This window comes from Bombina bombina, chromosome 1 (assembly GCF_027579735.1).
Source record: "Bombina bombina isolate aBomBom1 chromosome 1, aBomBom1.pri, whole genome shotgun sequence".
Lineage (NCBI taxonomy): Eukaryota > Metazoa > Chordata > Amphibia > Anura > Bombinatoridae > Bombina > Bombina bombina.
In genome coordinates, this window is record NC_069499.1 from 1,462,591,578 (window position 1) to 1,462,615,704 (window position 24,127).

The following is a 24,127-nucleotide window of genomic DNA, read 5'->3' on the forward strand; positions in this document are numbered from 1 at the left end:
ATTCAAACATATTCGCCCATCCCTAGTTCTGGAGGCCATACCTTACCTGGAATCTAATGGTACAAAGTTCAAAAATAAAACTTCCAAAGTAAAACTTGATAATCTTAATATGTAGCTTAGACTAGAGGACAAGGGCATCAGATTCAGGAATTATTTGTGAAACACTTCATCACAGAATAATAAACTTTCTTTAGAGTGGTAAAGACTAACAGTCACCATGGGGAACAAGAATACCTGGAATTAGTATAAGGCTTTCCTAGGAACTAATTACACTTACACTTTATAGGAAATAGAGGGGTCTTGTTGGGCCTGTCAAAATCATTGTTTCTATGAACAGATTGTTTTATTCCTGGCACTGATTAGTGTTTCTGTAATAGGGAAATCAATACATTTGACCTGCTGGGGTGGGCTGCCCTAGAATATACTGCACTGTTATCATTTAAATGAATTTTCTCACTATGTCATTTTCTACACGGGTTATATTATCTTTATTAGCTGTTAAAATCATCACCAATACATAGATATACTGTATCTATGAATTTCTCCTGCATATTTCACCAGAGCAAATGATATATTTCCTGTATAAATGTTTCTCTTCAGTCCCAGGAGCCCTTTGTGTTTAGCCAGCAGGCTCAGACGGCAATAAGGACGGCTCTGATCATGCGCTATTCACTGCTGCCCTATCTCTACACGCTATTTCACAAGGCTCACACAACAGGGGAGACGGTTGCTCGAGCTCTCTTTATTGAGTGAGTATTTGTGCTGGGGATGGTGGGCTATGGCCTTACACAACCTTTATCTTTTTCATTCAGGTGAAGCAAATTAGTACAAAGTTTGTTTTTTACGCATCTTTTTTTTAATCTTGTATATCTCTTCAACCTGTTCATTTCAGGTTTCCGTCAGACCCTAACACTTGGACAATTGACCGCCAGTTCCTGTGGGGGGAAGCTCTGCTGATAACTCCTGTTTTGGAACAGGGGAAAACCGAAGTGAATGGATACTTCCCTTTTGGCACATGGTATTCTCCAGAGTCGGTGTGTTCCTCTTTATTCTGTAACTGTAGATATGTATATATGTATATATTGTGTGTGTGTGTATTTCTCAAAGAGCCTACAACAAAAATATTGATCAACAGTCTTTGATATGTGAATAGATTTTTATTTTCTAGTAGGTGCTTTTTTTTGTCTGAGTGTAAAAATAAAGTAGTGTAAAAATAAATTGACATGCTTTGTAGCGCTTTCGCAGCAGAGGCTGGAATTATAGCCCCATGTATTATGTTCTGTAGTATGTTTATATATGTGTAATAGATACAGTGTGTGTATGTGTGTGCATGTAGCAAGTCTCTTTACAATTGGCAAAGCCGACCATTGCTTATTATAATTAAAAGAAAGCTGCTTACGGAGGACTGCAGCAGGAGCTGATCGTCACTTTTAAAGGTTTTAAATACTTTCTGTAGAGGTATGGTGGATTTATTTTTACAATGATTCTGTTTCTGCAAAGAAATTCTTAAAGGGACAGTCTACACCAGAATTGTTATTGTTTTAAAAGATAGATAATCCCTTTATTACCCATTCACCAGGTTTGCATAACCAACACAGTTATAATAATATACTTTTAACCTCTGTGATTATCTTGTATTTACGCCTCTGCTAACTGCCCCTTTATTTAAGTTCTTTTGACAGACTTGCAGTCTAGCCAATCAGTGCCTGCTCCCAGATAACTTCACATGCACAAGCACAGTGTTATCTATATGAAATACGTGAACTAACACTCTCTAGTGGTGAAAAACTGTTAAAATGCATTCTGAAAAAGAGGTGGCCTTCAAGGTCTAAGAAATTAGCATATGAACCTCCTAGGTTAAGCTTTTAACTAAGAATACCAAGAGAACAAAGCAAAATTGGTGATAAAAGTAAATTGGAAAATTGTTTAAAATTACATGCTCTATCTGAATCATGAACGTTTATTTTGGCCTAGACTGTCCCTTTAATGTTTACTGTAACTTTAAGTTCCCAATAATCATTTTAACATAGTATTTTTGAAATTAAACTCCCCCATCCAAGTAAATGTAAGAACATAATATATTATGTATATATGAGTGGAGTAAAAATGGATAAATTGCTAACAGTTTCACAGAGGCACTGTAAAAGTTGTATGCTGGCAAAGTTCCAGATGGATTTTTTTAATGTACCTTCTTAGGGCTAAATTACAAGTGACGCCCTAACTGTTGCGCATGACCAATAAGGGGTTTATTGATGCTCTTAGCGTGTTTCGAAAGTAGCAAACGTATTACAAGTTGAAAGTAAATGCGTTCGCTTGAGCACTATTGAATTTAACGCATGTTGGGATAGCATGTAAAAAGGGTTTTAACTTAGAGATACATACATATATGTACAATGTCAAGGTCCCTTCCAAAACCTGGGTCCCTAAACCAGCCAAACAATGCAAGCTCTCAATCAAACAAACAAGGAACAAGTGAAGGGTGCACAAGATTATGTAATCACCCCAGACATATACAAAACACGGAAGGGGAGTGCACTCTTAGACTGGACTGGGTACACATTCCATGACCCTGTAACATGTTCAGCCCTGGGTGCTCAATGGCACTCACAGGAAGCTGCGCTGTCCCCACAGTCACAGGTTTGGGTGCAAGGCCAAAAAGGGAAAATTACAAAACAAATTAATACAACACACAGAGAAAGTCCAGCACTCACTTTTAAGCTCTCAGCTAAGATTAAAAGCAAAAATGGAAGGGTTAGCTACCACATCTGGCCAAATGAGACAAGCCCAGGTACCAAGTCAAGGTCCCTTCCAAACCTTGGTCCCTAGACTAGCCAAACAATGCAAGCTCTCAATCAAACAAACTGGGAACAAGTGAAGGGTGCACAGGCTTATGTAATCACCCTAGACATATACAAAACACGTCAAGGTCCCTTCCAAAACCTGGGTCCCTAAACCAGCCAAACAAGTCTGTGCACCCGTCACTTGCTGATAAAGGGGATTATATCTCTGAAAACGTTACAATAAATGTTGTTCTTTTTTGTGCAAGTCCTGTGAGTGCATTCGTCTGTTGGTATATATAGGTATATTATTATAGTTCCTTCTTAATATAAGGAGAGTCCACAGCTTCATTCCTTACTGTTGGGAAATAGTGAACCTGGCCACCAGGAGGAGGCAAAGACACCCCAGCCAAAGGCTTAAATACCTCTCCCACTTTCCCCATCCCCCAGTCATTCTTTGCCTTTCGTCACAGGAGGATGGCAGAGAAGTGTCAGAAGATTTCGGAGTAGTTCTGTTCCACAGCATGGATTCTGGTAAGATCGTTTATATTTTTACATATGTTGAAAACGCTAGAAGATAGGGTCACAGTGTGGCTCCTTTTATCTTAATAGAATCATGGGTTAATATCTGCTGAGGTGGATTATTGAACAGAGGATTAATCAAATGTGATGCTTTGATTTTATGCTGCTTTATGTGTGAGATTTTATTAGGCTCATAAACTGTTTGTTATGTGGCTGGAACACACAGGTTTTTACTTTCACTTTGAACGCTGCGGAGCTTGTAGCTTGGTGCGCTTTTTCTTATAGCAGGGGTGGTCCTGCCTTGCACACCATGTGACCTGGGGTGGTCTCCCTTTCATTTCCTCTTTCCTGACCGAGCTGGCTGTCGGATAAGACATTTTTTTTCTGTATTGTCTGGGTCTAGGAGGTGGTGAGTGCCCCAGCCATTGGGGGTATAAAGGTGCAGTTTTTTTGATAAATTAAAAAAGATTGTTTTATTTTCATAGCTTAAGCTATTGAGGATTCTGATATACTTGAGGATACACCCTATATTCCAATTAGTAATACCTGTTTATATTGTGAGGTTGCCTTGATATGCCCACCCTCTCAACTATGTTCCACATGCCTTGACAACGTTATTAGGTCTAAGAAGGTTAACCCCTTTAGTACCACTGAGCCATCCACCTCTGAGGACTCGCCGTTCCGTGAGGTGCATACCCATCAGTTATCTCACTCTACACATGCAGCTTCCCATAGCACGCCTGATCCTCCATCTGGAGGGAGCATTTTACCATCAGATTTTACAGCACAGTTAAAAACGGCAGGGTCTGAGGCCCTCAGTGCTTTACCTCGCCCCTCTAAATGCAAGCGAAAGGTTAAACATAGCTCTCCTGCCCTGTGGTCATCAAGTAATTTACTGGATTTATCCGTTTTGACTCAGTTATATGAGGATGAGTCACACTCTGAGGCTTCAGAGGGTGAACTTTCTGGGTCGGAATCTGCTACCTCTAGGCCTCCTGCTGCAGAGGAGCCAGCCTTTAGATTTAAGATTGAACACTTACATTTTCTTCTAAAAGAGGTCCTGTCTACATTAGAGGTTCCAGAGGCCAAGCTGCCTGATGAACCTTTGATTCCTAAATTAGACAGGGTTTACGAGGACAGGGTAGTGCCGTTAACTTTTCCTGTACCTGTAAAAATGGTGAACATTATTAAAAACAAGTGAGATAGAATTGGATTTTCCTTTTCCCCTTCGTCTTCCTTTAAAAAAAAAAATCCCAATCCCGGACTCTCTATTGGAGTTGTGGGCTTCCGTCCCTAAGGTGGATGGCGCTATCTCCAGTTCCCCAAACGTACTACTATCCCACTTGAGGATAGCTCGTCGTTCAGAGAGCCGATGGATAAGAAGATGGAAACTTTTCTAAGAAAAATGTTTCAACATACGGGATACTTGTTTCAACCGGCAATGGCTGTTGCCTCAGTTGCTGGAGCTGCAGCCTACTGGTGCGACTGCTTAGCGGAATTGATCAAGGTAGAGGGTCCCCTCGACATTATCCAGGAAAGAATTAAAGTCTTGAGAATTGCTAATTCTTTTATCTGTGATGCAAACATGCAGATTATTCACCTAAATGTTAAGGTTTCTGTTTTTTCAGTGCAGACCCGTCGGGCGCTCTGGCTGAAGTCCTGGTCTGCGGATATGACTTCTAAGTCTAGACTCCTTTCTCTTCCTACTAAGGGAAATTATTTATTTGGTCCAGACCTGGACTACATTATCTCCATGGTTACAGGGGGCAAGGGTGCCTTCCTACCGCAGGATAAAAAGAACAAGTCTAAGGGACAAGGCTCTAATTTTCGTTCCTTTTGTTCTGAGAAATCCCAATGACAACAGTCTTCCTCTAAGTCCGAGCAAGCCAAGAGTACTTGGAAGCTGGTTCAATCCTGGAATAAATCCAAGCAGAGCAAGAAGCCTGCCGAGACCAAGTGGGCATGAAGGGATGGCCCCCGATCCGGCGCTGGATCACGTAGGGGGCAGACTGTCGCTGTTTTCAGATGCTTGGTTCAGGGACGTGCAGGATCCATAGGTCCTGGATGTCATAGCTCAGGGATACAAGATAGGTTTCAAATCTCATCCACCTAAAGGTAGATTTCTCCTCTCAAGCCTGTCTTCCAAACCAGAAAAGAGGGAAGCCTTTCTGGGGTGCGTGCGGGATCTGTCCTCCTTAGGGGTCATTGTCCCGGTTCCTATAGCAGAAAGAGGTTTGGGATACTTTCCAAACCTGTTCGTGGTCCCAAAGAAAGAGGGATCTTTCCGCCCGATTCTGGACCTAAAGTGCTTAAACAAATTTCTAAATTTCCCCTTGTTCAAGATGGAGACAATAAGGTCTATCCTTCCCCTAGTTCAGGAAGGACAGTTCATGACCACTATAGATCTGAAGGATGCTTACCTTCACGTTACAATCCACAAGGAACACTTCAAGTTCCTAAGGTTTGGGTTCCTGGACCAGCACTTCCAGTTCATTGCACTTTCGTTTGGTCTAGCTCCCTACTTGGACAATATTCTGGTACAAGCTCCATCTTTTCATCTGGCAGAGGACCATTCAGTATTTCTTCTCTCTCTTCTTCGATCTCATGGATGGAAGATAAACTTAGAAAAGTGTTCTCTTATTCCAAGCACCAGGGTAGAATTCCTGGGTATTGTAATAGACTCCATATCCATGAGGATTTTACTAACAGACCTGAGATGTTGCAAGCTAGCTTCGGCATGTCTTGCCCTCCAGACTCCTTAAAACCATCTGTGGCTCAGTGTATGGAGGTAATTGGTCTCATGGTGTCCAGCACGGACATCATTCCCTTTCCCAGGTTCCGTCTCAGACAATTGCAACTGTGCATGCTGAGGCAGTGGAACAGCAATCATTCAGATCTGTCTCAACAGCTTTTACTGGACAACCAGTCGAGAGAATCGCTCTCTTGGTGGCTCTATCCAGATCATCTGTCCCGAGGGACATCCTTTCTAAGACGATCCTGGGAGACTATAATGTGAGTCTATCAAGATGGGGAGCTGTTTGGGGTGTCAAGAAGGCACAGGGCACAGGTGTCTAGGATTCTGGAGTGGGCGGAGGCCCACAGCTTTTCACTGTCAGCGATCCACATTCCGGGTGTGGACAACTGGGAAGCGGATTTTCTTAGCAGACAATCCTTTCATCCAGGGGAATGGTCTCTCCATCCCAAAGTGTTTGCGGAGATATGTAACAGGTGGGGCATGCCGGAGATAGATCTCATGGCATCTCGCCTCAATACCAAGCTACCCAGATATGGGTCGAGATCCAGGGATCCTCATGCGGAGCTAATAGATGCATTAGCGGTGCCTTGGAGGTTCAGTCTAATTGACCTTTTCCCACCGTTAACACTTCTTCCTCGTGTAGTGGCCCACATCAAACAGGAGCAGGCATCAGTGATAGTGATTGCTCCATCGTGGCCGCAAAGGATGTGGTTCGTGGACCTGGTGGGGATGTCATCTTCTCCTCCATTGAAGTTACCTTGTTGCAGGGATCTGCAGGAGCAAGGTCCTTTTGTTCATCAAAATTTAGATTCTCTGAGGCTAACTGTGTGGAGATTGAACACTTAGTCCTAGCCAAGAGAGGTTTTTCTGAGAGAGTTATTGATACAATCATTCAAGCTTGTAAACCGGTCCCCCGTTGCGGAGAACCTATTTATTCTGGTGTGAAGAGCGTGGATTTCCTGGCATAAAGTTTAAGGTTGCCAGGATCCTATCGTTTCTCCAGGATGGACTGGAGAAAGTCTTTCTGCAGTTCCCTGAGGGGACAGATTTCGGCCCTGTCTGTTATACTGCACAAGAGGCTCTTGGAGCTTTCAGATGTATAGTCCTTTGTTAAGGCTCTGATTAGGATCAGACCTGTGTTCAGATCTAAGGCTTCTCCTTGGAGTCTGAATCTTGTTCTTAATTTTTTTTAATGGGCACCGTTTGAACCTATGCTGTGATTGACATTACGTGTTGTCTTGGAAGGTTCTTTTTCTCTGGCTATTGCTTCTGTGCACAGAGTTTCTGAGATTGCCGCTTTGCAATGTGAGCCTTATCTGGTTCTGATGAGGATGTCCTACGTACTAAGTTAGGTTTTCTTCCTGAGGGTCGTGTCAGACCCACAACATCAATCTTCACGCTACTAAGGATTTAGACAAACTTCTTCCTTGTTTGTTGTCTATTCTGGGAAGCGTAAGGGTCAGAGGTCTCTTCGACTTTCCTTATCTTTTTGGTTAAGGGATTTTAGCCACTTAGCTTATGAGACAGCGGGACCTAAACCTCCTCAGAGAATTATGGCTCATTCTACTAGAGCAGTGGCTTCATCTTGGGCCTTTAAGAACGATGGCCTCTATGGATCAGATTTGTAAGGTGGCTACCTGGTCCTCACATACTTTTTCTAAATTTTACAAGTTTGATGTTTTTGCTTCAGCTGAAGCAGCCTTCGGGAGAAAGGTTTTGCAGGCTGTAGTGCCCTCAGATCAGGGTCCCCTTCTTCCTTTTAGTCCCTCCCCGTTCAGAGCCTGTCTTTTAATATTGACTGGACCCTGGGCAAATCATTTCTTGGGCCCCCCACCCCATGCAATTTCGCTCTCCACCCCAACATCCCAAAAAAACAACTAAATCTATTTTATTTTATAATTGTGTTTTAAATGATTAGCCCAGCAGTGGATCATCCACTGCTGGGCTAATCATTTAAAAAAGAAATTGAAATAAATTGCAATATGTGAAACTGGACCTAAGCATTACTAATAAGTAAATACATATATAAATTCCTCCACTGTGGATTATTTAATATATTTACTAATTAATTAAATTTTGTTTTTTAATTTATTTATATATATATTTTTTTTAAGTACATAAATATTTAATGCAATGCACGGGCATCGCATAGTAAAAATCAGTGGCAGAGACCTACGTCTACAGGGCCCCCGTTGCAAGAATTTATTTTGGGGCCCCCCCCAAAAAGCATCTCACCAGTTTTGGAATATTTACTACATATTTATTGTTTAGACAGCCACTGTACAACAAAATTACCACTTTCATGAATACCAAGCGAATGCTTAACATAACACACTCCACATGTACACACAAACACACACTCCTCAGAGCATACACATAACATGTACACACATAAACACACTCTTACAGAGCATACATATATACATGTACACACATAAACACACTCTCCAGAGCATACACATACACAAGTACACACAAACACACACTCTCCAGAGCATACACATACACAAGTACACACAAACACACACTCTCCAGAGCATACACATACACAAGTACACACAAACACACACTCTCCAGAGCATACACATGTACACACAAAACACACACTCTCCAGAGCATACACATGTACACACAAACACACACTCTCCAGAGCATACACATACACAAGTACACACAAACACACACTCTCCAGAGCATACACATACACAAGTACACACAAACACACACTCTCCAGAGCATACACATACACAAAAACACACAAACACACACTCTCCAGAGCATACACATACACAAGTACACACAAACACACACTCTCCAGAGCATACACATACACAAGTACACACAAACACACACTCTCCAGAGCATACACAAGTACACACACTACAGAGCACACACAAATTTATGTACACACTCTATATAATCTTATACGTGTATGTATACAAATACTACATACACACACACATTCCCTCTTAAACACAGCATATGGCACTAGCTTGGCATGTCACATGACACCAGCACGGTCTGGCACAGTTTCTCACAAATAAATATAAGCAGAGAACTTTTCACTGTGACAATATTAGAACTGACTGTGTGTGCTAGGACTGACATCAGGGCCTCCATTACATATAGAGCGTCGCCCGCAAAAGCCAGCGACGCCGGTTTTTTTGCGCTGTTTTGGTATCACATATACGGCGTAGCATACAAGTTACGCCCGTATATTTCACCCGTAGCTTGCAATTTTTACTCCCATAGGCTAACATGGGACCGCGTCGTAAATCGGTATCCAATATCAAGCGCAAGGCCTTACGTGGCGAAAATGGAGAAATCTTACTCCATTTTTACCTCGCCATAAAAGGCAGCCGTAGCAGGCCTTGCGCTGAGTATGGGAGCACCGTAACTCCTGAAAATGCCTTGAAAAATAAACTAACACCTAACGCATGCGCAATGTCTATCTACCTGTCTACCGCAATCCCCCACCGCAATAATTAATAAAGTCTATTAACCCCTAAACCGCCATAGCCCACCCCGCAATAAACCTATTTTAGTATTAACCCCTAAACCTCCATAGCCCACATAGCCTATTAAATGTATTAACCCCCAATCTGCTGCCGCCAATGTCGCCGCCACTATAATAAAGTTATTAACCCCCTAAACCTAATTCTAAACCCTAACACCCCCCAACTTAAATATTATTTAAATAAATCTAAATAATATTACTATTATTAAATAAATTAATCCTATTTAAAACTAAATACCTTACCTATAAAATAAACCCTAAGATAGCTACAATATAATTAATAATTACATTGTAGCTATTTTAGGATTTATTTTTATTTTACAGGCAACTTTGTATTTATCTTTAACTAGGTACAATAGCTATTAAATAGTTAATAACTATTTAATAGCTACCTAGTTAAAATAACTACAAATTTACCTGTAAAATAAATCCTAACCTAAGTTACAATTACACCCTAACACTACACTATCATTAAATAAATTAAATTAATTAACTACAATTACCTAAAATTAAATACAATTAAATAAAATAAACTATAGTACAACCCCCCCCCACTAAATTACAGAAAATAAAACAAATTACAAGAAGTTTAAACTAATTACACCTAATCTAAGCCCCCTAATAAAATAAAAAAGCCCCCCAAAATAATAAAATTCCCCTACCCTATACTAAATTACAAATAGCCCTTAAAAGAGCTTTTTGCAGGGGCATTGCCCCAAAGTAATCAGCTCTTTTACCTGTAAAAAAAAGAAATACAACCCCCTTCAACATTAAAACCCACCACCCAATCCCCCCTTAAAAAAACTAACACTAACCCCTTGAAGACCACCCTACCTTGAGCCGTCTTCACCCAGCCGGGCAGAAGTCTTCATCCGATCCGGGCAGAAGAGGTCCTCCAGCCGGGCAGAAGTCTTCATCCAAGTGGCATCTTCTATCTTCTTCCATCCGACGAGGAGCCGCTCCATCTTGAAGACATCCAACGCGGAGCATCCTTCCTGGCCGACGACTAACCGACGAATGAAGGTTCCTTTAAATGACATCATCCAAGATGGCGTCCCTTCAATTCCGATTGGCTGATAGAATTCTATCAGCCAATCGGAATTAAGGTAGGAAAAATCCTATTGACTGATGCAATCAGCCAATCGGATTGGATCAGCTAATCGGATTGAACTTCAATCCGATTGGCTGATTGCATCAGCCAATAGGATTTTTCTTACGTTCTCGATATCTGAAGTTTGGCTTTTTATGCACATATGGTTAATGCTCGTCCACAAACTTTAAGTTTTTTTGTTTTGTTTTGTCCAATCTTTAAAAAAACATGCTCTGATGTGTTAGGGCATTTTATTGTTGTGCATTTGCCTACATATAACTATATATTTATCCTCCACAAAGGTGTCACACATAGAGTTAAAATCTGCTCCAGAACACCAATGCACTACTGGTAGCTAGCTGAAAACATGTGGTGAGCCAATGACATAAGTCATATGTGCATAGCCACCAATCACAAACTAACTCCATGTAGTGCATTGCTGTTCCTTTAAAGGACCAACCTTCTTTGGTGCGTACAAGTTAAATACATGGTATAGAGAGAAATAGATGATTTCATAAAAGATTAAACTTTTAATCTAAGTGATACTGATTCTGCTTTTATTGTATAGGGCACAATTCTTCAAAGTAAGGGTGAGTGGGTCACCTTACCAGCCTCACTGCAGACCATAAATGTTCACATCAGAGGTGGCTACATCATACCTGGTCAGGTAAGAAGCTAGGTCCCTGGTGCTCATACAGAGACAGATTTAAAAAGTTTGACTAATGTTAACCAAAGCATTTACTACAAAATAGCTTGCCCTTCATGACTTACAAACAGTGTAAAACACTGTAGCATCTAGATTATAAAATGAATAAACCAATAATTTTGGTGAACCAGCATATCTAAAATATCCATAAAGCTTTATCATATCTAAAAAGCCTTAAAGGGATACTAAACCTAATTTTTTTTCTTTCTTTCATTATTCAGATAGAGCATGCAATTTTAAGCAACTTTCTAATTTACTGCTATTATCAATTTTTCTTCATTCCCTTGCTATCTTTATTTGAAAAAGAAGGAATGTAAGCTTAATAGCCGTCCCATTTTTGGTTCAGCACCTGGGTAGCGCTTGCTGATTGGTGGCTAATTGCAGACACCAATCAGCAAGCGCTACCCAGGTGCTAAATGAAAAATGGGACGGCTCCTAACTTACATTTCTGCCTTTTCAAATTAAGATAGCAAGAGAACGAAGAAAAACTGATGATATCAGTAAATTAGAAAGTTGCTTAAAATTGCATGCTCTATCTGAATAATGAAAGAAAAAAAAATTAGGTTTAGTATCCCTTTAAGATATGATCAGTGTTGTTCATATAAATAGGGGGATTTTTTTTTCCAGAGTAGGGAAGCATTTGAAAACTAATATCCCATGTTGCTCAAGTGTGAGTTCATTTCTATAAGATATTTTCACCATACTCCTTCTTCCAACATTTGAAACCACGTAGCTCAAAACCAGGTACAGGTAGTTACGGAAACTTTTTTTAATTAAATATGCTCTGCTAAAAAATTGCTGTACCACTTTACCCTCTATACCCCCTATATCCAGTGAAACTTTTGAAACTTTTTGTTCTAATGATGTGATACATTTTTCTTACCACAGTATCCGGGTATGAACACAGAGGAAACACGCAAGAACCCACTGGCACTGATAGTAGCCCTTAATACTGAGGGAGTTGCCCATGGGGATTTATACTGGGATGATGGGGACAGTCTAGAGACATTTGAGAGGGGGGATTACACACAGGTCATCTTCCTGGCTACAAACGTAAGTTCTCCTAACCCCCCTTTTCATTTAGTACTCATAAAACTTATTTTGTGTGTTTAAATGAAGAAAACATCTTTCATACATATGAATAAGTATTATTTACACAAATTATTATTTTTTTTGTATAAAAAGTTATTTATTTTGATTTTAAGACTACCAGGAAGTGAATGTTTGTGCTGATAATTAAAACTCACGCAGCTTTTACGCGGACGATAAGGGTTTATTTGCATCTCTTCGCATGCTAAATAGCGCATGTAGGGCAAGATTACATATGCGGCGTCGCTTGCAAAAGGCGTCAACGCTGGTTTTTATGCAGTTTTGGTATCACATATACGGTGCCGCATATAAATGTGGTGCGTATATTTCACCCGTCAGCCGCAATTTTTACTACTATAAGCTAACATAGATCCACGTCGCAAATCAGTATCACATATTCAGCGCAAGGACTTACGCAGGCGAAAATGGAGAAATTTTACTCCATTTTCACCTCGCCACACATAGGCAGGCACACCAAGCCTTGCGCATAGTATGTGAGCACCGTAACGCCCTGAAAATAGTAACTAACACCTAATGTATATCAATATCTATCTACCGCCTGAAAAAAACTAACACCTAACGCATGCACAATATCTATCTACCTGTCAACCGTCATCTCCCCACCGCAATAACTAATAAACTATATTAACCCCCACATCGCAAAACATCTAATTAACCTATTAAACCCAAAACCGCCATCACACCACAACGCAATGTACCTTAATAAACTATTAAGCCCTAATCCACCATTCACCCATATCGCAAAGTACCTATTAAAACTATTAACCCCTAAACCGCCATCCCCCACCAACACAATAAACTTAATTAACCTAATAACCCCTAATCCGCCAAACCCACACAATGCAGTAATCCTAATAAAACTATTAACCCCTAAATCGCAAAACCCACAAAACGCAAATAATGAATTAAATTACTGGGCCCCCTAACCTAACACCCCCTAACCTAACACCCCCTAAATTAACCCCAATCACCTAAATTAAAAAATACTGTTACAAACAATTAAAATTAAAAAGCTAACATTACTTAAAAAGGAAAAATACCTAACATTAAATTAATCTAAGATTACAAAAAATAAAAAATTCTAACATTACGTAAAATAATAAACCAAATTATCAAAAAAAAAAAATTAAACCTAATCCCTATGAAAATAAAAAGCCCCCCAAAATAAAAACACCCCCTAATCTAATGCTAAACTACCAATAGCCCTTAAAAGGGCCTTTTGTAGGGCATTGCCCCTAAGTTAAACAGCTCTTTTACCTTAAGAAATACTAAGTCCCCCCCTCTAACAGTAAAACCCCCACCCAACAAACCCCCAAAATAAAAAAACCTAACACTAAACAATTCTAAACTACCCATTGCCCCTAAATTTCTATGGGCATTGCCATTAAAAGGGCATTCAGCTCTTTTAAGAGTGCCCTTTAAAACCCTAATCTAAACCCCCCCCCCCCAAAAAAAAAGAAAAAGCCTACGTCTTAACCCCAGATAGGTACGGTTCCTGAGGTCCGGCGGTGAAGTTTTCTTCCAAGCGGTGATATCTTCTATTTTCTTCCAGGAACAAGCCGGCGCAAAGCGGAGGGCGGAACTGAAGACCGCGGTGACCACGGAACTGAAGACCAGCGACGGCAGAACTGAAGACCGGCAACGGCGGAACTGAAGACTGGCGACCGTGGAGCAATGGAGCGTGGAGATCCTCTTCGTATGATCACTGCCACACACTGAGAATTGAATTCAAGTTACTAGTTTAAATATGGGGTACCTTGAATTCCTATTGGCTGACTTTAGTCTTCAAATTGAAATCAGCCAATAGGATGAGAGCTACTGAAATCCTATTGGCTGATTTGTACCCCATATTTAAACGCGTACCTTGAATTCAATCCTCAGTGTGTGTCGTTGATCGTACGAAGAGGACCTCAACACTCCATGGCTCCGCGGTCGCCGGTCTTCAGTTCCGCGGTCACCGGTTTTCAGTTCTGCCCTCCGCTCCGCGCCGTCTTGTTCCTGGAAGAAGATAGAAGATATCGCCGCTTGGAAGAAGAAGACTTCACCGCCGGACTTCAGAAACCGTGAGTACCTATCTGGGGTTTAGACTTAGGCTATTTTTTTTTTTTTTTTTAGATTAGGGTTTTAATGGGCACTCTTAAAAGAGCTGAATGCCCTTTTAATGGCAGTAAAAGAGCTGAATTCCCTTTTAAGGGCAATGCCCATAAAAATGGATAATTTTGTTTATTATTTTCTGTAATGTTAGACTTTTTTTTTGTGGTAATTTTAGATTAATTTATTTTAATTCAATGTTAGTTTTATTTTTCTAAGTACCGTTAGGATTTTTTATTTTAACTATAATTTAGTATTTTATTATTTGATGTAATTTGGGGTTAATTTAGTGGGTGTTAGGTTAGGGGGCATAGTAAATAAATTAGTTATTTGCGTTGTGGGGGTTTGGCAGATTAGGGGTAAATCGTTCAATTAGGGTACTTGCATTGTGGGGGTTTGGCGGATTAGGGGTTAATAGTTTTTCTTGGGATTATTTTGTTGTGTGGGTTTGGCGTATTAGAGGTTAATAGATTTATAAGGTTTGTTGCGATGTGGGTTAATGGCGGATTAGGGGTTGACAGTTTTAATAGGTACTTTGCTATGTGGGTTAATGGCAGATTAGGGGTTAATAGTTTTAATAGGGACTTTTATTAGGTAGTTTGCGATGTTGGGGTTGGCGGATTTAGGGGTTCATACTTTTATTAGGTAGATTGCGATGTGTGTGAATGGCACATTAGGGGTTAATAGTTTAATTATGCATATTGCGTTGTGGGGTTGTCTGTTTAGGGGTTAATACTTTTATTATTAGTTCTGATGTGGTTTTGATGGCGGATATAGGGGTTTTACATGTCAGGTTTATTTTTGGAAGGCAGGTTAGACTTTTACAGGAGATTTGATTTTTTTTTGTTCCTAGGCGCCGGCAGTCTCTAAAGTGTAAGTCACTGGCGACTCCAGAAATTTGTATTTACGCACATTTCTGGACATCGCTATTTTATCCGACTTACGGCACTTTATGAACTGCCAGCGGGGTTTATTGGATACCCCGATGTGCAAGGTGAAATTACGGCCGGCGCGGGTTTCAGAGGTTACGCTGAAGCTTGTGCCGCATATGTAATCTCGCCCGTATTGTTTGTGCATGCAAGCAAAACCCTATCGGCTAGATTACGAGTCTTGCGTCATGAGTAAAAAAGCAGCGTTAAGCCTCATAACGCTGCTTTTTTACTACCGCTACTATAACGAGTCTTGCAGATTTAGGGGCACCGCACACTTTTTTGGCCTTACCGCAAATCAACTTACGCAAATTGCATATAGTCCTTTTTCAATGGGACTTCCATAGCGCCGGTATTACAAGCTTGTCCTAGGAGGCCAAAAAGTGAGCGGTACAGCCTATACCGTCAAGATTCGTACCGCATTTTAAAGTCAGTAGTTATGAGTTTTACAATACAACGCTGTAGCATAAAACTCATAACTAAAGTGCTAAAAAGTACACTAACACCCATAAGCTACCTATTAACCCCTAAACCGCGACCCTCCAGCATCGCAAACACTATAATAAAATTATTAACCCCTAATCTGCCTCTCCCGACATCGCCGCCACAATAATAAACATATTAACCCCTAAACCGCCACACTCCTGCCTCACAAACACTAGTTAAAAATTATTTACCCCTAATCTGCCACCCCTAACATCACCGCCACCTACCTACATTTATTGACCCCTAATCTGCCGCCCCCAACGTCGCCGCCACTATACTAAAGTTATTAACCCCTAAACTTAAGTCTAACCCTAACCCTAACACCCCCTAACTTAAATATAATTAAATTAAATCTAAATAAAACCTACAATTAATAACTAAATAATTCCTATTTAAAACTAAATACTTGCCTATAAAATAAACCCTAAGCTAGCTACAATATAGCTAATAGTTACATTGTAGCTAGCTTAGGGTTTATTTGTATTTCACAGGCAAATTTGTATTTATTTTAACTAGGTAGAATAGTTACTAAATAGTTATTAACTATTTAATAACTACCTAGCTAAAATAAATACAAATTGACCTGTAAAATAAAACCTAACCTGAGTTACACTAACACCTAACCTAACCCTACAATTAAATAAATTCCCTAAATTAAATACAATTAGCTAAATTACAAAAAAAAACAAAACACTAAATTACAGAAAATAAAAAACAAATTACAAGATCTTTAAACTAATTACACCTAATATAATAGCCCTATCAAAATAAAAAAAAACCCACCCAAAATAAAAAAAACCCCCTAGTCTAAACTAAACTACCAATAGCCCTTAAAAGGGCCTTTTGCGGGGCATTGCCCCAAAGAAATCAGCTCTTTTACCTGTAAAAAAAAAATACAAACAACCCCCCAACAATAAAACCCACCACCCACACAACCAACCCCCCAAATAAAACCCTAACTAAAAAAACCAAAGCTCCCCATTGCCCTGAAAAGGGCATTTGGATGGGCATTGCCCTTCTACAATGACGGTTCCTTTAAATGACGTCATCCAAAATGGCGTCCCTTAGATTCCGATTGGCTGATAGAATTCTATCAGCCAATCTATCAGCCAATCGGAATTAAGGTTGAAAATATCCTATTGGCTGATGTAATCAGCCAATAGGATTGAGCTCACATTCTATTGGCTGATTGGAACAACCTTAATTCCGATTTGCTGATAAAATTCTATCAGCCAATCGGAATCTAAGGGACGCCATCTTGGATGACGTAATTTAAAGGAACCGTCATTGTAGAAGAAGCTGTTGATTGAAGATAATGCTCCGCGCCGGATGTCTTGAAGATGGAGTCGCTCTGCGTTGGAAGAATGAAGATAGAAGATGCCGTCTAGGTGAAAACTTCTGCCCGTCTGGAGGACCACTTCTGCCGGCTTCGTTGAGGACATCTTGCCGATTGGATGAAGACTTCTCCCGGCTTTGTTTAGGATGGATGTTGGCTCTTCAAAACTGTAAGTGGATCTTCAGGGGTTAGAGATTTTTTAAGGGTGTATGGGGGGGTTATTTTTAAATTAGGGGTTTGGGCTGCAATAGAGCTAAATGCCCTTTTAAGGGCAATGCCCATCCAAATGCCATTTTCAGGGCAATGGGGAGCTTAGGGTTTTTTAATTAGGGTTTTATTTGGAGGGGTTGGGTTTTATTATTGGGGGGTTGTTTGTATTTTTTTTTACAGGTAAAAGAGCTGATTTCTTTGGGGCAATGCCCCGCAAAAGGCCCTTTTAAGGGCTATTGGTAGTTTAGTTTAGGCTAGGTTTTTTTTTTATTTTGATAGGGCTATTATATTAGGTGTAATTAGTTTAAAGATCTTGTAATTTGTTTTTTATTTTCTGTAATTTAGTGGGTTTTTTTTTAAATTTAGCTAATTGTATTGAATTTAGTTAATTGTATTTAATTTAGGGAATTTATTTAATTGTAGGGTTAGGTTAGGTGTTAGTGTAACTCAGGTTAGGTTTTATTTTACAGGTCAATTTGTATTTATTTTAGCTAGGTAGTTATTAAATAGTTAATAACTATTTAGTAACTATTCTACCTAGTTAAAATAAATACAAACTTAGCTGTGAAATAAAAATAAAACCTAAGCTAGATACAAGGTAACTATTAGTTATATTGTAACTAGCTTAGGGTTTATTTTACATGTAAGTATTTAGTTTTAAATAGGAATTATTTAGTTATTAATTGTAGGTTTTATTTACATTTAATTTAATTATATTTAAGTTAGGGGATTTTAGGGTTAGACTTAGGTTTAGGGGTTAATAACTTTAGTATAGTGGCAGCGACATTGGGGGCGGCAGATTAGGGGTTAATAAATGTAGGTAGGTGGCAGCGATGTTAGGGGGCGGCAGATTAGGGGTTAATAAGTATAATGTAGGTGTCGGCGATGTCGGGAGCGGCAGATTAGGGGTTAATAACTGTAAGATTGGGGTGCTTAGACTCGGGGTTCATGTTAGGGTGTTAGGTGTAAACATAAATTTTGTTTCCCCATAGGAATCAATGGGGCTGCGTTACTGAGCTTTACGCTGCTTTTTTGCAGGTGTTAGACTTTTTCTCAGCCGGCTCTCCCCTTTGATGTCTATGGGGAAATCGTGCACGAGCACGTACAACCAGCTTACCGCTGACTTAAGCAGCGCTGGTATTGGAGTGCGGTATGGTGCACAATTTTTCTCTACACACTTCTTGCCTTTTAACGTCGGGTTTGTAAAAACCTGTAATACCAGCGCTGTAGGTAAGAGAGAGGTGACAATAACGTGCAAGTTAGTACTGCACCCCTCATAACGCAAAACTCGGAATCTAGCCGTATGTGTGCTAAGATCTAAACTTCAGATATATATCTATATATCTATGTGAATATATACAGGTATAGATATATACAGATATATATAGAAATATCTATAAAAAATTACTAATAACACTTTCTTCTAAGTGAAGAAGATTCGAATGTAAAATATATACAGACACACACACACACATTAAAGCTGTTTCAGTCAAATACCTTGTTATATACCATATACATTTTAACCCTTATAAAAAAAAAGCTTAATATTTATATAAATATATTTTTATCAGAAACTGTATATATGAGTGTAATGCTTTATTTTAATGTTTTTGGTGCACATTTTTTTTAACCCTTACACTCACGTGAGGTCTTCACTTGCGCTTACCCGATGAGTACAAATTTTGTTGCGTACAAGGGCACCTGTTTTACTTTTAACTTGTAATACACATGCACGTTATCATGGCCTCTATATTGCTTAAAGGGACAGTCAACATTTTTTATTGTTTTAAAAGATAATCCCTTTTACCCATTCCCCAGTTTTGCACAGCCAACATTTATATTAATATACTTATTACCATTGTGATTACCTTGTATCTAAGCCTCTTTTGCCAGCCCCCTGATCACATGACTTTTTATTTATTATCTATTGACTTGCATTTAGTACTGTGTTGTGCTAACTCTTAAATAACTCCTCGGGCATGAGGAAAATGTTATCTATATGGCCCGCATGAATTAGCAGTCTCCTGTTGTGAAAAGCAAATAAAAAAGCATGCGATTAAGAGGCTGTCTATAGTGGCTTAGAAACAGGCAGAAATTTAGAGGTTTGAATGTTATGAAGTATATTAATATAACAATGTTGGTTCTGCAAAGGGTAGTAAAGGCGTTATCTATTGTTTTAAACAATAACAATTTTAGTGTTGAATGTCCCTTTAATGCATCCCACATTAACAATACTTCCCTACTTGTAATTTAGCCCTTTATGTTACAATTTCAAGGTGTTTAATATCCCTTTAATTGTTTTCCTTCTCCGCACATGACTGAAACACTAACATGCTGTTCCTTACACAGAACGTCCTGCTGAGTGAGGTTATCAAGCTCAACAGTCAGGCAGATGGCCTAACCATAGGATTTGTATCTGTTTTTGGAGTATCCAGCCCTCCTGCAAAGGTGCTAGTTAATGGGGTTCCTAATGACTTCTCCTACCGTCTGGATGACAAGGTACTCTTGAGTTGAATAATACAAACAAAATAAGGTGAACAATTGAAAAGTAATATACACTCAAAACCAAATCACAGAAAAAACTAAACTAATACGTGTATAAAGCCCAATAATAAGGATATAGTCCAAAGTTCAGTACTTGAGATGAAGGGGTAAAACCTAGATCAAAATGGTATTCTCTAAAGATGAACCTCCAAAAGAGAATAAAAAAAAACACAATAGTGAAGTCTGTAAGTAGAAAAACAATAATTCCAAGACACGGTGAGGTACACACGCATCAAAGAGCTATAACTCACCCCTTAGCAAGTTTTGAAAAAGCCGACTTACCTTAGCGAAATGAATGTCGGATGCAGATGCTTTTGGACTTCACACAGACAATTTATCACCAAAGGTGCCGGTCTTTAAAGCTTTATCGTGATTGTTGGTACTTTTTGGCATGTGCACTTCTTGTAGAATGGTTATTGTATGCTTTTGAATTATACCCTGAGATTATCAGTCTGTGTATATGTCCTATTGTTTTTATCCTTGCAGGCTTCCTTTTTGTTTTTTTGTATCTCTTTTGGAGGTTCATCTTTGGAGAATAACATTTTCATCTACGTTTAACTCCTTCATCTCAAGTTCCGAAACTTGCACTATATCCTTATTATAGTGTTTTATACACTTACTAGTCCTAAAGCCTGTGTACACGGGCCATTTTTTGCAGTACAGTGGTTCCACCCCTTGCTTTCTCTCTCTCCCCCTCTCTTTTGCTCTCTCTCTCCCCCTCTTCTGCTCTCTATCTCCCCCCCTCTCTATTTTGCGCTCTCTCTCTCTCCCCCCTCTCTTTTGCTCTCTCTCCCCCTCTCTTTTCCTCCCTCACTTTTGCGCTCTCTCTCCCCCTCTCTTTTGTTTTCTCTCTCCCTCTCTTTTGCTCTCTCTCTCCCCTCTGTCTTTTGTTTCCCCCTCTCTTTTGTTCTCTCCCCCTCTCTTTTGCTGTCTCTCTTCCTGTCTTTTGCTGTCTTTTCCCCCCCCTCTTTTGCTCTCTCTCTCCCCCCTCTCTTTTGCTCTCTCTATCCCCCTCTTTTGCTCTCTCTCTCTCCCCTTTCTTTTGCTCTCTTTCCCCCTCTCTTTTTCTGTCTCTCTCCCCCTCTCTTTTCCTCCCTCACTTTTGCGCTCTCTCTCCCCCTCTCTTTTGTTTTCTCTCTCCCTCTCTTTTGCTCTCTCTCTCCCCTCTGTCTTTTGTTTCCCCCTCTCTTTTGTTCTCTCCCCCTCTCTTTTGCTGTCTCTCTTCCTGTCTTTTGCTGTCTTTTCCCCCCCTCTTTTGCTCTCTCTCTCCCCCCTCTCTTTTGCTCTCTCTATCCCCCTCTTTTGCTCTCTCTCTCTCCCCTTTCTTTTGCTCTCTTTCCCCCTCTCTTTTTCTGTCTCTCTCCCCCTCGCTTTTGCTCTTTCTCTCCCCCTCTCTTTTGCTCTTTTTCTCCCCCTCTCTTTTTCTCTCTCTCCCCCCTCTCTTATGCTCTCTGTCTCCCCCTCACTTTTGCTCTCTCTTTCCCCCTCTCTCTCTCCCCTCTCTTTTGCTCTCTTTCTCCCCTCTCTTTTGCTCTCTCTCCCCCTCTCTTTTGCTGTCTCTTTCCCTCTCTTTTGCACTCTCTCTCTCTCTCTCTCCCTTTCTTTTGCTCTCCACCTCTCTTTTGCTGTCTCTCTCCCTGTCTTTTGTTCTCTCTATCCCCCTATTTTGCGCTCTCTATCCCCCTCTTTTGCCCTCTCTCTCCCCCCTCTTTTGCTCTCTCTCTTTCCCCTTTATTTTGCTCTCTTTCCCCCTATCTTTTGCTGTCTCCACCCCCTCTCTCTTTTGCTCTCTCTCCCCCCTCTTAATACTTTGTATTTTGTATATTCTGTGCTTGTGCTGTTCGGTATTCGTCTCATTTTAAATGAATACAAACCATTTGTGGAAAATTTAAATTCGTTTTCATTAAACAAATGTACATGTTCCACTGCTACAGGTGAAAAATATCACCTGCAGCTGTTAAAATACTTACCTAAATGCTGGAGGGCTGAGCTAACCCCTCCTCTTCTTCACAGAGTCCTTGCCACATTAACAGGAGTCTTAATGCGGCGGCTCCCAGGGTTTGCACTTAAGGACCTTCTCCTTTAGTGCAGGCCCTGGGAGCCGCCTCGCTAAACCTCTTGTTAGAGCCCCCGGGGTTCTGTCAAGAGACGGAGTGGGTTAGCGTGGCTCTACTGCGCGTTTAGGTATTTTAACTTTTTAAAGGAAACTAATGAACAATACCGAATTCTGCATTATTCCTTAGTTTTCTTTCAATTTCATGCTGTATTTGTTCGAATATTCGTCTTGTTAAAATAAGACAAATATCCGTGTTTTGTTAATGAATGTGCATTTGTAACAAAATAAATGTTCATGTCTATTCCATATAACTGTTTACTTTAAATTATTTTGTTGTCTTGTGTGATCTCTATAAGTATTCATGGTGCTCCATATAACACCTTCCTGTTCCACTTACACTTGCAGATAGTCCTCTAGAAATCTCCCTATAGTTTATACAACATTTCTTACATCTCTTCCAGGTGCTGAGAGTACGAAATCTTTCTTTGCCAATAAGCGAGCAGTTTCTGATCAAGTGGTCCTGAGGAGGGGATCCTGTCTGTAATTAATAAAACAATTACACTTTGACGTAGGAGTTAAAACATTTGTACTACCCCTATAATCCAGATGTGTTGATGCAAGACCAAACACAAAAGACAATAGTGATTGGAGCACCTACTATTACACATCTACCAGAAGAACTTTCATGATTTATCTGGGTGGTGGGAGAGGAATATTGGCATTTGCACTGGACTTTTCATAAAATATTTCTTAACTGAGAAATGTGTCAAATAAAATGTAATAATTTACTTTAAATATCTGCTTTTAAAACCAGATTTATCAAAACACTATTTCACAGTCAAAGTAGAACAATATCAATACTGGTGTGTATGTCTATTGGACATATGGGTACCCCTAAACTCCCCTACATACACCCTTCCCCATACTGCTTGAGTTAGTTCAAGCATAACCAAGCAAGAACACGCTTGAAGAGAAGCCGAACTAAACTGTTGTACCACATGATGCATGCCATCATGTATTTCTACTATAATAAGTTATCTATAACTGGTTTTCTCTCTTACTACTAATGTCAGTACTAGTGGTTCAGTACCAAAGTGGGACAATATGAAAAGAAGGGTGGGATTGTGATGTATGTAAGGCCTTTCTGCCAACTGATGCTTTCTCTGACACATTAATAAGGTAAAGTATAGTGATAGTATGCAAGGAAGACCATGCGGCTGCCTTGCATTAGTTTCCACTACCCTCCATGAGGACATGCCTTATTAGCTGCAACCACTCAAGTGCAAGGAGCCCTGGTTAAAAATATGATATCAAGAAAAATGTCTTATACCAGTGTTATATAACCTAATACACAGATTTACTAACACAAACTAAGTTCCTCAGTAGGGATACAAAATAGTAACAACAATAAAGGACAATAGTTTAAGGAAGAAATTTGTAAAATATCCCACACTAATCTATACAGTACGTGGAACTTAACTATTACACTGTATATCATTTAAAGCATAAATATACATTTTACTTGATAAGCAAACAATATTAAAAGTAATAAGTTACCAAATATTATAACTAAAGGGACAGTTAAGTTAAAATGACATTTTCACGATTAAAAGGACACTGAACCCAAATTTTATAATATAATACAGACCAGCTTGAGGTAGGGAGCAACTGTTCAGGGAAGAAATTTAAGCATTTCAGTTTAATTATACTTGTTTTTGTATCTGTCTTAAAGGGACACTGAACCCAAATTTTTTTTCTTTCGTGATTCAGATAGAGCATGACATTTTAAGCAACTTTCTAATTTATTCCTATTATCAAATTTTCTTAATTCTCTTGGTATCTTTATTTGAAATGCAAGAATGTAGGTTTAGATGCCAGCCCATTTTTGGTGAACAACCTGGGTTTTTCTTGCTGATTGGTGGATACATTCATTCACCAATAAAAAAGTGCTGTCCAGAGGTCTGAACCAAAACAAATACTTAGATGCCTTCTTTTCAA

General features: G+C 39.7%; 1 protein-coding gene across 1 annotated transcript in view; it reads left to right on the plus strand.

Moving 5' to 3' along the window:
* The window catches only part of LOC128666516 (lysosomal alpha-glucosidase-like), a 154,888-nt gene extending 131,964 nt beyond the window's left edge, over nucleotides 1–22,924 (plus strand). The window contains exons 15-20 of the mRNA XM_053721167.1: nucleotides 601–749; nucleotides 893–1,034; nucleotides 11,230–11,328; nucleotides 12,256–12,420; nucleotides 19,879–20,028; nucleotides 22,591–22,924. Coding sequence (XP_053577142.1) covers nucleotides 601–749; nucleotides 893–1,034; nucleotides 11,230–11,328; nucleotides 12,256–12,420; nucleotides 19,879–20,028; nucleotides 22,591–22,653 — 768 coding nt within the window. The 3' untranslated portion in view covers nucleotides 22,654–22,924. The remainder of the gene's footprint in view (nucleotides 1–600; nucleotides 750–892; nucleotides 1,035–11,229; nucleotides 11,329–12,255; nucleotides 12,421–19,878; nucleotides 20,029–22,590) is intronic.
* Nucleotides 22,925–24,127: the final 1,203 nt, after the last annotated feature.